The sequence below is a fragment of the Rutilus rutilus genome (assembly GCF_951802725.1).
Source record: "Rutilus rutilus genome assembly, chromosome: 22".
Taxonomy (NCBI): Eukaryota; Metazoa; Chordata; class Actinopteri; order Cypriniformes; family Leuciscidae; genus Rutilus; species Rutilus rutilus.
Genome location: NC_140227.1, coordinates 24,348,812 through 24,366,237, shown reverse-complemented (window position 1 = coordinate 24,366,237; position 17,426 = coordinate 24,348,812). Strand labels below are relative to the sequence as shown.

At 37.7% G+C, this 17,426-nt stretch overlaps 1 protein-coding gene across 6 annotated transcripts; it reads right to left on the bottom strand.

The window, feature by feature from the left end:
- Window positions 1-1,195: 1,195 nt before the first annotated feature.
- On the bottom strand, window positions 1,196-17,372 carry LOC311281799 (hyccin 2). Of its 6 annotated transcripts, XM_084395071.1 has the most exons (14): window positions 17,284-17,353; window positions 17,090-17,190; window positions 13,249-13,390; window positions 9,781-9,835; window positions 9,452-9,556; window positions 8,516-8,695; window positions 8,341-8,421; window positions 7,499-7,614; window positions 7,019-7,114; window positions 6,529-6,645; window positions 6,070-6,157; window positions 4,911-5,061; window positions 4,547-4,681; window positions 1,196-2,523 (listed from the first exon to the last, which is right to left on the bottom strand). In XM_084395071.1, exons 4-14 carry the CDS (start codon window positions 9,826-9,828, stop codon window positions 1,931-1,933), a joined length of 1,710 nt encoding a protein of 569 aa, XP_084251197.1. In that variant the 5' UTR covers window positions 9,829-9,835; window positions 13,249-13,390; window positions 17,090-17,190; window positions 17,284-17,353; the 3' UTR covers window positions 1,196-1,930. The 6 variants fall into 6 exon arrangements, with proteins under 6 accessions (XP_084251197.1, XP_084251196.1, XP_084251200.1 ...); XM_084395070.1 differs by having other exon boundaries at window positions 17,090-17,372; XM_084395074.1 differs by lacking the exon at window positions 4,547-4,681 and having other exon boundaries at window positions 17,284-17,350.
- Between the last annotated feature and the right edge of the window lie 54 nt (window positions 17,373-17,426).

The window sequence follows — 17,426 nt, the reverse complement described above, 5'->3', positions numbered from 1 at the left end:
ATTAAAAAGGACACTTTCCAGCCCAGTTTCTAGATTACACCAACAGTTCTCAACCTTTTTGACTCCAAAATCCCCCACTGTCAAAGACAATATTCAAAGGCCCCCAAGATATTTATGATAGTTTTTTTCCATCAAAGAAACTAAAAGTAGGAGTGGCAATATATTTAAATAATTAAATAAATACATGTAAATTATTCAATCAAATTCCATAATTCTAGAAGTTTCAATAACTGAAAGTTCTTCACTTATTAATATATATTAATTTACATAACTTTTCTAGGCATTCAGGATTATATTTATTAGTTTGTTGTTATTTTTATATACTTATATACTTATTTTTTTTACTGACAAATAGCAACATATATATATATCATTTATTTATTTAATTTTTTTCTAGTATATTTTTCTGTCAAGCTCTAAAATATTTTATTGGGTATAAATTGCTATAAATTGCCTACTAGTACTATACTACACTTTTAAAATTTCCTTATACATTCAGTTTTTCCAAGACTGTGGGAATCCTGGTTCTTGAATGAAATTAAGTTGTTGAGGAAATGAATTAAAAGTCATCTTGAGGTCCCCTTTGTGGCCCCCTGGTTAAGATCCACTGTACTTCCTCTGATAAATTAAAGTTTTTATATATAGTGCATATAGTAGACATATTAAGAATTTAAACTTATCTAAAGTTTTCCCTTTAATCAGACACAGCAAATGTATTCTAACATTCAATGATTACAACAGAACGTGTGTGCTGTTTTCAGTCCTCTGTCTCCCTCTACTGCACCAATAGGATGATTCTCTCTCTCTCTCTCTCTCTCACACACACGAAAAATTACATTTTAAAGACCGTTTCAAATTGTAATATTTCAAATTATTTATAATATTCAAGATTTTTGTTTCAACTAATTCAGCCTCAGTGAGCTTAAGATTATATATTTTTTATCTTACAGACCCCAAAATGTTGAATGGAAGTGTGTGTGTGTGTATATATATATATATACACACACACACACTTCATTATTGTGATATATATATACAGTATATATATACACTCTATATATCTCATATTAATAATATAATTAATAATACAAAATGTCTACCATATGATAACCTAATAACTATTAATAAAGTACAAGTCGTCTATTGCATTGATCCCCATATAAAATATCTGTTATATGAAAAAACAAGACTGCACTCCCATGAACAGCACATTTATTCACCATTCAGCAGATAGCTTTCTATGTCTGTACAAGCAATATAGATTCTGTTAGCATATACTCTTTCTATAGTACAATAATCATTTACACAAATATACACAATTTAAAATATAAACCTGTTCCAAAGTACAACATATACTGTTTTTTTTAGCATTTCATTGAGGCAGTCCACACAATGTATTTTCCATGAAGGGTGGACAGCACAGGCAACAGTAAGCTCAATCAGCACAAACTGAAAACGGTGACATGGAAGAGGATTTCTTCAGGACGACCTACAGTACAGCTGGGCTGGATAAGACTCTTTGGATCATGCACTATCAGGCCTTTCTCGATGCACTGACCGTGATTGTCGGTTTTTGAAGTTCATTGCTCTGATACGGTAATGTTTGTTCCTACTAACACCATGTTGTTATTGTTTGTTTGTTTGTATGGCACATTTATTAAAACAGTCTCGGATCATGTACACTTGAATATGTCCTTTGTGCAAAACAAATATTTCCTCCACACCGAACCCAAGTGCATAATGTAGTGATCAAATAAAAGTGTATGAGCGCACCCTCATTCGAACACATTCACACGCACACCATAAGACAACATGCTTGTACGCATGCACGTTAACATTTCTGCTTCTCTCTCTCTCACTTTCTCTCTCTCTCTCTCTCTCTCTCTCTCTCTCTCTCACTCATGCACACATATAGTCCAGCAAAATCATTCTAGACCTGGGAAATAATCTGCATATTAAAACTGGGTGATCGAGACTGTTTGGACAGTGGGCTTCCAGAGGAGAACGGACTCCCGGGGGAAAGGAGATCCTGGCTCCGCGCCGCTTGCCCAAGACGTTCCTCTTGCAAACTGATGGCTGACAGATAGTGAGCCCTGTCTGCGCTGAGGCTTCCCAGCGACAGGCTATCTGTGGGTCCCGATGAGCCGTTGAGGCCGGTACAGTCAAGAGACTTGCTTGAAGAAGTGTTGCTGGTTTTGGGTGGTGCACCAGCAAAGGGAGAGATGTAATGCGGGTCCAGAAAGCGTCGAGGAGCGCTGGGACTCGGGCTGCGGCTGCTCTCTGCGGTCCGGAGGCTGACGGCAGGGGGAGGGGACTGGTGCCGTTGTTGGAGGCTTCGGAGCGCGGCTCTGGTGTCGGCCGACACGCTCTCCCTCAGCCTGGCTCCCGGATCTCGGGAAGGTCGAACGCCAGTTATGACCCAGTCACGTTTCACGCTGCTGGGCTGGCTGCTGCTGGAAGCCCCAGAGGAAAACCCTTCATCTGGGTCAAAAGAGTCCTCTCCGCAGCTCACACCGTCGGCATCTAAAACACAGCGAGGGGAAAATGAGGCAGAGAAAACAGAATGTTGGATTTTGAATATCTTGGAGGAAATACTAGCGCTTGCAAGGCAGCAAAAGAATAGGGTTAGGTGAGCTTAGGCGTAAGCTCTGGCTTTTGGATCGGTCTCCGTGAAATGCTGCATCTGACACTCAGCACGCATCTTGTGTTAATTCTCCTACACAGGCTCACAGCCGGTAGAAAACAACACGGCACCGTCTTTAAAGTGTCAAGCTGCAATTAAACCAGTCTTCATTCGCTCCGTTCACTTGAATTCATACACACGTGAATGTGGGAAACTCAAGCACAGGGGCAAAAATTTTAATCACTGAAAGAATCACAACTCAGAGTGTAATTTCACTACTGTTCAAAACTAAGTTCAGTACGTTTTTTTTAAAGAAATTAAGTCTTATTCAGTAAGGATGTATTAAATTGATCAATTGATAAATGCTGTTTTTTTCTATTCATCAAAGAATCCAGAAAAAAATCTAGTTCCAACAAAAAAAGCACAACTGTTTTCAACTGATAATAATAAGAAATGTTTCCTGAGCAGCAAATCAGGATATTAGAATGATTTCTGAAGGATAATCTGAAGACTGAAGTAATTATGCTGAATAATCAGCTTCGCCAAAGCAGGAATAGTTACATTTTAAATATATTACAATTATTTTAATTGTAAAAATATTTCATAATATTACTGCATTTCATTTAGTCTAAAACTTTTTTTAACAGTCCTGTAGATGTAAGGAATGCTGCATTCAAGCCCACCTCGGAATTTCCTATTTCTAAGTTCAGAAATGGCAAATATAAATGAGTTTGACTGGAATACAGTGGAGGTGCTGGACCAATATCATAATTCTCCCTCTCTTTTTCACTTCCTGACAAAGACAGCAAGCTTTCTAGAACTAATGCAACATAACAAAAAAGCAAAGGATGCACATTAGATGTGCAATTGACACATGGTCATCAAGTAGTAATTTCTAGCTATTCTTATCACTATTTTTCATTAATTTTACACAAAATATTACCACCACCATTCACAATTACAGTAGTGGGCAAAAGTAATGGGTACAGTACAGTACAGTACAGTACAGTAGTGGGCCTAGGAAAACTGACTTGTTCACCCTTTATTCAAATATTATTAAAAATGTGTTAAAGATTTTGTAAGCGTATTGCATAACAAACCTTAATAAGGGCTTATGTTGTCAATGTATGCTTTTTGTTTATAAAAAATTAAAACCTGTAGCTGTAGTTTTGCGAAATTATTTTGTCTGATCAATACCTTAACCAAGTTCAGTGTTTTGTTCTTCCCTCATATTTAAATTATTTATTATTAAATTATTATTTCTCATAGTTTGATGATTTAATCGAACTTGCAAGCTCATTAAAAACAAATATCCCCTCTGGATATCACTTTTGGCCACTATTGTGCCTACAAATTATTATGATCAATAACAATAATAAACTTTCAACTTATTTAAAAAAATGTAACTGGTAATTATGACATGATGGTGGTACTCACGTGCACTCAATTTTGAAACACTGTACGATCATTCCAACATGATTTGAATGCACCAAAAGAAGGCCGCTCACAATTCAGTATGCAAATATTATTACTATTTTGAAAGCAGAGCATTTTATCAATATATTTTTAATGAATTTTTTTAATGAATTGTTTGAATGAATCGGTTCATTAAGTAACTCAAGCTAAATGAATTTCAGAAATTTGTAGAGAAGATCATCTTGCCTTGCAAGCACTGTAAAAGGCTCCTAAAATGAAACTGATCACAAATGAGAGGATTAAACACAAATGATCTCAAGGTATGTGGAGACATTAGTAACAGACAGGAGGAAGTTTGCATGCAATGGGGTCACTTTAATAGTGATAATAATTGAAAATATTAATGATAATGAACACTTTCTATGATGAACAAGGGCAGGGCTTGTGTAAGGGCTGTCTAACACCGTGACACCGTGTAATGGTGAGATGTTCCTGAGCCCTGCCTACCCCCTTGCAAGGTTAGGTGAATGGTGCACTTTATCCGCCCGCATGCCACAGGATTGTCTGGTCTCTCCGGGGGGGTGTATCGGCTGGGGACGATGGAGGCGTAGAATTCAGCCGTGGTTGTGAAATCAAAACAATCTGAGATGAAGACAGTGAGCGAACTAAACATGATGCTGACAGAGGGAAAATTTCACACACAAAAATGGCCTCCATTTCCTGAAGCTTGAATGGATGCAATGAAGGGACTGATGAGGATGTCATGTTAATGTTCTCATTATGATTTTAATGATCATGAAGGAAATAAATAAGAAGAAAGCAACCAAAATAAAAAAATTGGTATAAAAGGGTGTGTGCATATTTCGCGTACCCTCTCGTTTCCAGCGGAGGCGACGAATGGAGGCGGCAGTGACAGCTGCCTGCGAGATGCATCTCCCGGTAGGCGTTACTTCCACCTCCAGAAGGTTCCGCGAGCCCTCCGGAGGACGGGACGGAAGTGAGCGACTAATTGCATTTGCCACCTGAGGATCAGGGGTCAACGTAATGCATTGAAATATTACATTTCCATTAAGAATTACAATTTAAATGTTGCTCTTGAAAGATATTCTTCACTAGTACAGTATATTCTCAGGGTAACAATTTGAAGTTAAATTCAAAATTTGTCATGAACTTTAATAATTTAATTACTAATTTGTTGTTTTTGCTCATTTTGCTTCAATGGCAGCAGCACTTTGAGCTGTATAAACTCCACAAGTTTGGGTAAAACCTAGGCTGTGTCTGAAATAGCCCCCTATACCCTTTACATAGGGAACTATTTAAAGGGACAGTCATTTGTAGTGGTGTCCGAAACCATGGTGGACATTATCAAGTGCACTCATTCAATCTCATAATGCATTGCAAAAACGAGTGTACAGCTGATGTACACTCAACGGCTAGGGAATTGTCATGCCGAATTAATTCCCGCGTTTAACCAGAAGATGGCGCAGCTGAATCATCCATCCATCCATTTTCCAAATGGCTAGTCCAATGTGGGTACAGCGTAATATCAAACAGGTATAAAATATTAAATTGTTTAATTAAGGTTTAAACATGCTAGTTTTCATGACAGAGTTCAAGATATTTTCATTACTACTAGAATTAAACAGCAAGAACAAACTTCGCAAAAGCGGTAGCCCTTTCGAATTAGCTTTCATTCACTCCTTTAAGTGGACTATATTAGTGGAGTAAAGTAGGGAATAGTGAATGAGGGTATAGGAGGCGATTTCAAACACAGCTCTGATGATGATGATGATGTTCTTGCAATAAATTTAAAATGATACAAAGAGCATTTTGTGCATCAATGGAAGCAAAAACATCTGTTCACAAGATTTGAAATTGGTCTGAATTTGATTTTAAATTTGATAATTTGATAACTGACAAAAAAAATATTAGCGTCTCAGGCTTTCAGACCCCACTTTATATTTCTGTAAGTGTACTGTAACAAAAGCATTTCACATAATAGGTTGGTGTGCAGACAGCGGATGACTTACCAGTAATGGCTGGGCATGGAGGTCTAGCTGTGCTCGGTAGAGGATGTCATCCAAAGCTTCCCTCCCCAGATCCCACTGCCCATTATAACTGGAGTTGATATGAGAGAGTATCATTATGCAGATGAGATCATTAACACACCACTCAAACCGTTAATTGAGAATTAACAGGAATTAAATATATAATACATTTCCTTCTCTTACTAATGCAAAAAGAAAATAGATCTGAGCGCTGCTCAGAAACACACAACCATTTAAAATGATTTTGAAAGAAGCCTCTTATGCTCACCAAGGCAGCCATTATTTGATCAAAACCACAGTAAAACAGTGCATCTTCAGCATTCAGCAGAAATTATGCAATATCTATATCAAATAACCCTCTTATTAGAGAAGAATAGCGGCATAGAACAAAAAGAAATTGACAACTTTTGCTATAATGGAGATGCAACTCAGAAAACTTACATGGCATGGTAAACAGCAGTCAGCATCTGCACCATAAACTCCGGCTCCAATCGCATACGGTAATATGGCTCCTTCCACGGCTTTTGCTGCTGCCGCGGGTAACCGCTCACACACAGCCTGCATGAAGAGAGAGATTCATAAAGAATTTCTAATGACATGTTTATTCGTTGGCCTTTATGCTAATGCTATGACCCGCCACAGAAATCCTTTGCTCTCTCTCTCAAAATCAAATATTCCCTTTAATCCATTTAATCATTCCATCTCTGCCTGTTCCAGCAAGACATTTCAGAGAGAGAGAGAGAGAGAGAGAGAGAGAGAGAGAGAGAGAGAGAGAGAGAGAGAGAGAGAGAGAGAGAGAGAGAGAGAGAGAGAGAGAGAGAGAGAGAGAGAGAGAGAGAGAGAGAGAGAGAGAGAGAGAGAGAGAGAGAGAGAGAGAGAGAGACATTCCCGGATCGTTAGCAGAAAAAGGAACTCATGTGCCCCCCCTTACCGTGTGCTCATTCTGCAAGCCGATTGATGGGAGGACGCAGGCATAAAGACCACGGCTGAGTTGTAGCAGAGCATTAGAAAAGACAGCACCTCAAACCTGCAAGACACACACACACACACACACACACACATATATAACCCCCTCTGACATCTGCATAATTTTACATCGACAAATCAGACAGTGGTACATTATGAGTCAGCGACTGTCGCCGTGTATCTAGCCAGTTGAATGGGTAATAACAAATCACACTACATCTGCACCGATCTCGCTGTCAATGCTCCAGCAGTGGTTTAATGAAATAAAATGCTTAGATACCATTACAGCCAGCAGGAAAAAGTAAAAGCTGAGTCATGGTAATAAAACGGTCCAGCGGGCGATAGCGCGATTAATCAAAAGCCCAGAAATATTCCACAGACCAAACCTACTTCCTCCACAAAAAGAAATGAGTACAAAACCCCAGTCTGACAAGAAAAGAAGCACCTGTTCTGTGAGGTGAACGTCTCTCTCTGAGATAGCAGGCCGCTGTACACCACCCGGATGAGGTCGTGCTGGTTCAGGGCTCCCTCGGTTAACGCCATGGACCCCAGGCTGGATGGCTGCATTAATCATAAAAGTATTCGACTTTAATTATTCATTCGTTTAAGCCCTAGAAATAAAAAAAAGTTTTTTACAGCCTTAAATTCAATGGAAACGTTCTATATAATATGACTTACATAGGACTTATTTTCATTGGCAGAGCATGTAAACTAGTGTCAGATGGAGTGTATCCTGCTGAAAAAACATCTTAAACCAGTCTAAACTGGTTTGCCTGGTCTATTGGCTAGTGTCAGAGGAGGTTTGGGCACTTTTCAGATGAACAAGCTGGCCTCCCAGCTAATTCAGACAGATACCAGCTCGGCAAAGGTGGGGGACCATCTTAAAACAGCTAAGGTATTATTATTTTACTTTTAAACTAGCTCTCATATTATGTTGCGGGTCCAATTGACCCATTTCCGGTTCCGATTTATGCCCGGCTGACCAGTGCATCTCTACTTTTACGCAAAGAAATTTCGCTGCACCGTGGCACACATTTTCACCAGTTCATGCATGTTGGAAATCGAACCCATGATTTTGCCATTGTTAGCACCATGCTCTACTGTTTCAGCTTTTTTTTTTTATTACAAATTGTTGTAATACTGTTATATAATATACATATTTTCTCCTTTTTTGGTAATGTGTGAGAAGTATATGTTAAAAATGTCATAATATGATTTTTGGTGAAATGTATTGAAAACAATTATGGTCAATTTGACCCAGACCATAGTTTGTATTTTACTTCATACCTCATGGTATATTGAAGGCTTAGAGAGAGTTGGTATGGTGAATGACAGCAGCTTGGAATTTCCTTTACTGTCCACAATTTCCTGTAACAGAAGATGTACACATACCATATGTCATCTTTAGATATTGAATTTCAGGAAATGACAGGTAATGCTAGCACATTGACCAATCTCTCACCAGGTTATAGATCCCCAGTAGCAGGGCTTCCACGCAGCCATTGCGGTAGCGCTCTTTGCTGGCTGAATGACGCAAGTACACCCAGATGAGTTCAGGCAGGAACTGCAGGGTAAACCGACGCAAACCCTCCTCTGAGCTCCGGTACAACTCAAACAACTGATGACACACCGGAGCCAGCAGCTAGAGAGAAAAAAACCAAACAAAAAGAGTAATTTAAAGTGAAAGAGACAGTATGGGACGGATACAGGCACTGAGAGGAACACTCCTTTGCGACTTTAATTAATTTACACAAGGAGGCAGCATATTTAAGAAAAACTTAACATAACAGATCAAGATATTAAAGACAATACGAAATTAAAACTGATTCTATCAGAATCAAATGTATTTCCTTATATTTTGCAGTTATTTTAATTCACACAATTTTCTCTTAAATGTTTTCAGCAATATTAAATAAATAAAAATTAAATGCCTTGACATAACTAAGATCACAAAGGCATGGAATAACATTCACTAATAATATTAGTATCATTTTAGTGTTATGTATATACTATTAAAGTATTTATTAATATTTTTAATTAGCATTTATACATTTTCTATTTTCAGTTTTTGTAATTTTGTTGTATGCTTTTGAGATTTTTTTTATCATCTTTTCAAGATTTCTATTTAGCTTTAATGTTTTCTAATTTCAGGTTTTTGTTACATGCTTTTGATATTTTCAATATTTCTATTTAATATTAGTTTCAGAAACTTTAGTACTTCAACTTATTCCAGGTAAGTCACAAATAAAAATAATTCTCAACCAACATGCCATTTCAAGTTACCATTGAAAGTTTGTATCAACATGTGCTTTCAGAAGGAATCATCACCCAACACAAGTAAATAACCATGACATTTTTAAATAAAACATAAATCATTTCAAACACTTCATCATCGTACCTCACTGCAGGGCTGCTCCTGAATAACAGCGTAGAGAGCAGGTACCAGAGCTTTCTTCAGACGCAGGCTGCCAGAATAGCTGCGGATTTGCTCTTCAGGTAAGGTCTAAAGAGGAGAAACGGTGCTTGGCATGACTGAGCAGCCTCAACCTGAATCGGCCTGGAGTTTAATTAACTTGGAGGCTGAAATATTCCTCCATTATGTTCTGAGATTCCAAATGTGGTTAATGGGACATTGCGCTCGGATCACTTGGGAAAGGAGGACTTAATTTGGCCGAGCTATATAAAAAAACACCATATTAAAGCCTGCAAGGATGTCAAACTTCTCACCTTGAACTCAGAGAGCCATTCCTCCACCACACGCTGTGAGCTGAGCATGGTCCTCCTGACAGAGAAAATTAGGGAAATATGAAACATGTAAAGAAAATGAATATTAGTACCACAATGGCAGCAAAAATCGTGGCCCAAAATTTAATTTGCCACACCTGTCACTGAAATCAGAGAATTTGCCAGGCAAATTTTTCTCATCGACCATGAATATATTTTGCATTATTCCATTAAGTAATGCAAAACAGTTTCATGGTTGGTTTTAATGGCATTTTCTCTGTCACAGGTTGAGGTCAAATTTATGTTTAAATACCATAAATTTGTTTTTTTAGACAAATATAAAGTATATCTACACTACCTTTTAAAAGTTTGGGGTCAATAAGATTTTTTTTTTTTAAGAAATTAATACTTTTATTAAGCAAGGATAAAAGTTCCCATTTCAAATAAATGCTGTTATTTTGAATTATTTACCAAAATATCCTGAAAAAGATTATCACGATTTCCACAAAAATATAAAGCAGTACAACTGTTCTCAACTTTGATAATAAGAAGAAATGTTTATTAGAATTATTTCTGAAGGATCATGTGACACTGAGGACTGGAGTAATGGCTGCTTCAGCTTTGCCATCACAGGAATAAATTACATTATACATTATATCAAAATAGTAGACACATTTTAAATTGTACTATTTGACAATAGTACTGTTAATACTGTATTTTTGATCAAATAAATGCTGCCTTGGTGAGCATGCCAACCAACTTCAAACTTTTGGAAGCTAGTGTAGTGTACAAATGAATTTTTTTAATCTGGTTTGCTGGTCTTAGTTGTTCTCCCTTCTTGGTCACGCTGGTCAGTCGCCTGGTTTTCGTGGGGTTTGGTCACTTTTTAGTAGGGATGAAACTGTTACTGACTTGACGATAGTAATACCCGACAGTCAGTATTAATTATCATTTAAACCTTATTTAAAGCTACAATATGTAAAAAAAAAAAATCACCGCTAGTGGTCACTAACTTCTTACAATAACAAAGACGTAGGTTGATGATGCATAAGCGGAATGATGGGACTTGCTGTCATGCTGATGGATCTAATAATGTTAATGGATGAGTGAATACATTGATGTTTTTAACATGACTGTGGTATGAAGCAGGGCGCGATTGCTAATAAGAGACAAATATCAGAAAGGAATAAGGACATTTTATTCTACCGAACTACCCGCAAGTGCTGAATTAATACTCACATAGGTCAGTTTATTTGCCGAATTACACTTGTGAGGTAACGCAGCGCTGTTTCACTTGGTCTAACGTTACACTATCATACTAAACTGTATTTGAGTGTGTTGAAAGTTATAATATTATTCTGTGTTAGTTTGTTGGCTGTATGAGACTATCAGTAAGCTAGATCAACATTAGAATAACATGCTGATCATATTCTAACATTTCATTATGTTGAGCTATATAACATTGATTAGTTTTATGTACATTTGCTCATCTGTCTAATAAAGTACATGCAAGAGCAGCGTCTCTGTCAATTACAAGTTTGTCGCGGACGTGGAGCTCTCGGCATCTTGAAAACGCCACGCTGATATTGATCCTCGTTTTATTTCTCCTTTAGTCCCAAAGTCTGCTTGCCATGGTCCATAATGTTTGAACGAAACAACAACAGCGTGCGCGTGATGCTAGACGTTTCGCAGTTGTCCACGTCTGTTGCCATGGTTACTATGGGAGTACTAGCGGAAACCAGGGATAACGCGGATATTACGTCATTGACAGGCGACAAGTGAACAGAGACGGACACTTTTTAACATTTAATAATTTAAACATTTAGGATAATGGAAGTACACAATTGAAAGAAATATATAACACTGTGCAAGTGGTTTTTGGATATTTTGATACAAAATTCATACATATTGTACCTTTAATTACCACGAATTGAAAAACTCAAAGCGCAGTATTTCGTTTGGTGTGAAAACATGGCGGAAAGCTGTGAGGTTTTACAAGAGTGCTGAAGGTAAATTAATGTACGAATTTATTAATTATCAATTCGCCTATAGTTATAATACACCTATAACTTAGTATTTTGTACTGCTTTGTTTACGGAGGATACCACGGAAACAGCTCTATTTCTGCTGTTTCATAAGTGCCACCTTCTGGCAGAGAGTGGATTTTCAGAGAGTTACATTTTCATTGAGCCTGTGTATGTTGCTCAACAGGTTAATTGGAAAATAAGCTAATGAATTTAAACCATGTGCAAATTCATAAGTCAACACCATTGCAGAGTATTTTCTCCTTAAAACTGCAGTGAAAAAGAGACCGTTTTAAAAAAGCGGTTTGAAATCGCCAGTGTTTCTGACGTCACAAACTACCTTGTAACCAATCATGTCAACATGCCGGCGGGCTTTAGCATATCATCATTACTCAGCTGCGAAGCTGGGGAATCTCAAGAGTAGCCAGGTTATCCCGATATATTTTTCTGTTGATATGAAAAATCAGGAACATTCAGCTGTATAACGGATGAATTGTGTATATGATTTATATTACAATGTTATGATAAACTATATGCCTTTCTCCACTGAATTTCTAAGTTGTTCAAAGCGTATCTAAAGATACTGATTTTTAGAAGGCAGCTGTCTGACTCTGAGATGGCGAACGGGAACATGGTTTGTGTAACATTAGCAATACATTATAAGCTGTTTGATAACAGTCAAGCCAAAAGCTAATTATATTAATTACCGTTATGCGTCTGACGTTGTAGAGAGCAATACATAAAACGCATGACCATTCTGATACATCGACTTGTGGATGACCGTGTATGAGTGAGTGGAGGCAGGGCTCATTTGCATATTCATGGATCCACGTATACTAAATGAAGCAAGGGTGTAGTTACAAGATGGCATTGATAAAAAGGAAAAAAAAAAACGTTTAAGTATGACTTTTTGGTGATCAAAGATGAGTTTGAATGGATAAAATGCTGAATGTGAGGTTTTTCAACTTTTTTGTTCATTTAAAATCTGGACGTCATTGCTAATGCTATTATTTTAATGTTTATGCAAAAAAATGGTGAAATGAATCAAGTGTGTGTATCAGTACTTTTTGAACATTTCCAGCTAATTTTAACGAGACTGTGATCATTTTGGTCACTAAAATCGTGACATGAATTTTTCATTCCGTTTCATCTCTACTTTTAGCTAGTCAGGCTAGGAGACCATCTGGCTTGGCTGGTAGACCAACGTAAACCATCTAAGACCAGAAAACCATCTGGTTTAAGTGTGTGTGTTTTTTAAGCAAGATTGAGTTTCTTCAAAGAATCCCTGGAAATATAAGATGGTTTGATTTGCTGGACATCTTTTGATCACTACATAATTCCCATTTTTTTCATTTGTGTTATTGTTTTACTATCGTCTTTAAATGTGCAAATTCGCCAGTACTTTCATTTGCTCCACAAAACCATTTTAGTGTTCATTGTGGCTCACCTGACTCAAACCCAGCTCACAAGTGTAGACAAGGAGAGATGTGGCTCAGATTCTCCATGCCTCTTGATCTCTGGTCAAACAGCCGGCAGATAAAAAGAAGACGCACACATCCCGCTCAAAATCTCCATTAAAGCTCACACACCTGCCCAACACACAGAGCATCACAGTTACTACGACAACTGTGGGCTCATGTTCCAAACTGAGAGCTCAATAGTGCAAACACACGCAGGTGTTGCCCCATTCAGTCCTAATACAGGACGTCTGTGTTGTTTATGCATGTTTGTGTGCAGCTCTTAAAATGGCAGGCTCTGCATATGGCAGTGTGACGGTGAGGGGGAGTGTGCTCTGCTCTGATTAGAAAGCAGTGCTGTGCTGGTGGTTGGGGAGCGATTCTGAGGTGAATAGAACAGATGCTTTACACGCTAAACAAAATCCTACTTGTGCTGTGAAGACATGACCTAAGATAGCCTAGAGAGGAAGCAGCGCTAACTGCATTACTATACCGCTATTGTTGTACACTGTTTTTCGCTTCATTTAAAGCTTTGCATATGTACAGGTAATGTTGCAACTAACATCAAAAATATATACATTTATATAGGTTGAGTCATTCTATAATTTAGGGGGCATTTCACATTTGCAAAAGTGTAAAAACAATATGCTTTCTCAATAAAACAACTTGTATGCCACTACATACACTGATTAAGTGCTACACTGTAACTTTTTTTTCGTCTATTCTGCCATATGTATAGTGACAATATTTTTTTTGCAGATATTTGTGTCAAATTATCAGCACGGTCACTAAGGACAAGAACATTTTTTATTAGAGCTGCATGATTATGGATAAATTGAGAATCACAATTTTTTTGTTTGTTTCAAATAGAGATCACGATTCTCCCACGATTCTGAACAGGCAACTAAATAAAATAATTTACATGAGATTCTGGCATTTAAAATATAAAAAATTGAATATAAAAATCTGTCAAAACATAGTTGACAGGTAATGTAGTTGAAAATTTCACCATTTTGCCTCATAATGGCATCACATAATGCTGGTAACATGGTTTTGGGATAAACCTTTTCTTCAGGGGGTATTTGGTTAGTAACATAGTTGACAGAATTTTTGCAGACATCAATAAAATTAAATATTTTCTTATTTGAAAGAAAATTTTATTTATTCTACTTTTAAAGGTATATTTATATTTTGATATAATATTTGACTTGAAATGATATTTCTGAAGAAAATTGTTAGAAAAAAAACTGGATCAAAACCATCAATGGACATGAAATTTAACCTAAATTATAGAATGACCCAGTTATGCATGTGAAAATTGGCTACATGTCAACGGATGCAACTTGGTGGTTTTGGCCATGTATTTCAGCATTTTTTAATCGAAATTTTTTGTCAAATGTTAGTACATTCCTCTTCAACAGTACATTGTTTTTTCTTTAAATTTGGGCAGTGGATGTCAGAAATGTCCTCTGGTTTAACATGCTTTACTTCACCTAAAATAGACAAATAGAAAGTATTTGAAAGTATAGAAAGACGGACAGTAAAGGAAAAGCAGCATTCTTTCAACATTCATAAAGTTTTTCCTTAAACATGAATTTTAACCTAAAATCTTGATGCTGTAACAAATGTTCATGGACATGTTATGTCAACAACCCATTCAATTTCTCCAAAAGTGAAGGTTTATCCTGAGGCTTCGAAACACTTAGACTCAACCATGACTAAAATATTTGAAAAATGCAACGTGGCTGCAACAAAATAGCAGTGAAATACTCCCCTCACTACACAGAAGCTGTAGACCTTCAGTACTAACACCTTACGTCAAGATGGGGGCAATCTGCCTGACCAAAACATTCCTCTGCTGCGTCTGACGCAACGGTTAGCACGCCTGCTCTCTCCAACCCTCGCCAACAGGTAAGAAGCTTACAAGATTCAGCACCAGATAATTAAGTGTATACAGTCCCCTGAAGAGGGACGCACAGCCAGGCCTAAAATAGCCATTGTGAAAAGAGCTTAGTGCAAAGAGAGAGGAAGAGAGAAAATGAGAGGTGGTTTCACTGAACGGAGATCAAAGTAGTACACGTTCAATGAGCATTAACAAGAGAGTTTACTATGATCGGCCTGTCGACTGCAGCGGGACACAACAGAAAGGTCATTGTTAAATAGGCCGCGCAACACACTCAACGTGCTCGACTGAAAACGCACTCCAAACTGTCACAGACACAATTTTACCTGCACTCAAAATCTCATTGAACACCAGGATATGCACATCTCACGCTGTTCCCATAGTGAGGACAAACATTCAAGCAAACATATGGACAGATATACGAACATATGCACTCCTAGCATATGCATGCGTTCGAACACAACAAGCATTATTTTGTTCTGACAGTGCGAGATGCGTCTCATCACTCTCAATCCTGTCAAATTAGCCAGATGGTGTCTAATCTCGCCCGGGCAAATCTCTGTGCTGCACAGAATACAAGTCCTTGGCAAGGGTCACAATCCAGCTCCTCTGAGATGAAAACAACCCCTTGTCTAGGGCACAAAAGACCCGAGTTGGTTTGATTAAAGATTTACTCTAGGGTTACATCAGTGGCAAATCAAGCCCCAGTGATTGCAGCCATCCTTCCTGTGTCATTTGACTGTGGTTTTTCAGTGAACGCCGGCTTCCTGCACTCAACACTGGTGCATCTGTGTTTTGAGGGGGGGGGGGGGGGGGGGGGGGGGTTGAGATTGCACACTTCACATACTGCTGGTTTATAGGTGTGCCCTACTGGCATTTGATCAATTCACTTAGTACATGAGAGTTAAAACTGATGTTATGCCAGGTGGAATAGTACCAATGTGTGTGTGGCGCAAAGGTATCCAGATAACAGAGAATGCATATTGAAAAATGCTTCCAAATTTAGCTGAAGGCCAAACCGTTATGTTAATACTTTAGGGTGCATGTTTCTTTAAAAGGGATAAAAATAGATGATATGCAGAATGATGTTCTTTTTGACATATTAACTAATTCAGACCCAGTGTGGATTCCACTGGACATCACTCTCATGGTTTCCCAGCCAAATCACAAAAGAGTATTAGATTGGATGCAGATAAATCAATTTATGAGTGATTGTTGCTTTTTGTCAACACAACAGAAAAATAATAATAATAGCCCTATGAAACTAAAAGCATGGCAGCCAGTGACACGAGGCTGAAAAAAAATATTACATAATTTTAACTATTAGCCTACAGGTTCAAAATACAATCTTTGGGACTAAGTGTACAATACGTGTAAATTCTTAGCCTGAAGTATTTATTATCATTTTTTTGTTTGCCATATAGTTTTTAATGATCTAACAATGATTCATGTGTTTACAGTAATAATATTTTAGTTAACAACACTACAATTCACAGTTTTATCAAAACAGCCTATCAAATCCATTTGTACAATTATCTAAATGTTGCTCAGACCCACTGTTTACTGCAATTGATAAAAACTGGATATTGTTGTTTATAATAATTTATGGTTGCATTTATATTTGAATGAAATTTGTATTTAAAGAGAAACAAGCATTATCGTATTTTTGTGTCCTTGGAACATAATTCAAGTCTGAACGGGTTATACAAATAATCAGTTATACAATCAAACATGACATCTTGTTGTTAACTTTTTAGTGACCATAAATGTGATTTAATACATGTAATAAACATTCGGCCTAAAACATCAATATAACAGAATCGGTTACATCTTCCAACGTATGTGGTTCAAATGTATTTAAATAGCCTCATCTATGCTCACACACACACTCACAGGTTTTATCAATGGTATGGTTGTGAATTACATACCAGTAGGATCTGGACTCCTCCGGATGCTGCAGATGATCGCTAGAGTCCTTGAGCAAAGCTGCAATGCGCCTTAAAGGACAGACCCGACACAACGACCACCTCTGAGATCAAGCAGAACATTACTTGTAAGATCCCACCGGACCTTTACCGTGAATATCAATGAATCGACGGGTTAAATAGGGCCTTGCGTTTGCCTGATCGAAAGGTTCACTGCCGTGTTGACATCATCATGTATCTCCGCTCTCTAGCTCTGCTCTTCCTGCCAACTTGCAGCTATTTACCTGACCAATTGAGTCGCTCTGATCGAGCCCTCGCCGCGGCTGGCCAATAGCTGCGC

Excerpts from the sequence above, each read along its gene's own strand:
- LOC311281799 (XM_084395070.1), bottom strand. The coding sequence starts at position 9,828 with ATGCTCAGCTCACAGCGTGTGGTGGAGGAATGGCTCTCTGAGTTCAAG. Across the intron at positions 6,158-6,528 it reads ACTGCTGTTTACCATGCCAT|TTATAATGGGCAGTGGGATC; the intron begins GTAAGTTTTCTG and ends TATCAACTCCAG. Across the intron at positions 2,524-4,546 it reads TCACCTAACCTTGCAAGGGG|ATGCCGACGGTGTGAGCTGC; the intron begins GTAGGCAGGGCT and ends GCTGTGTTTTAG.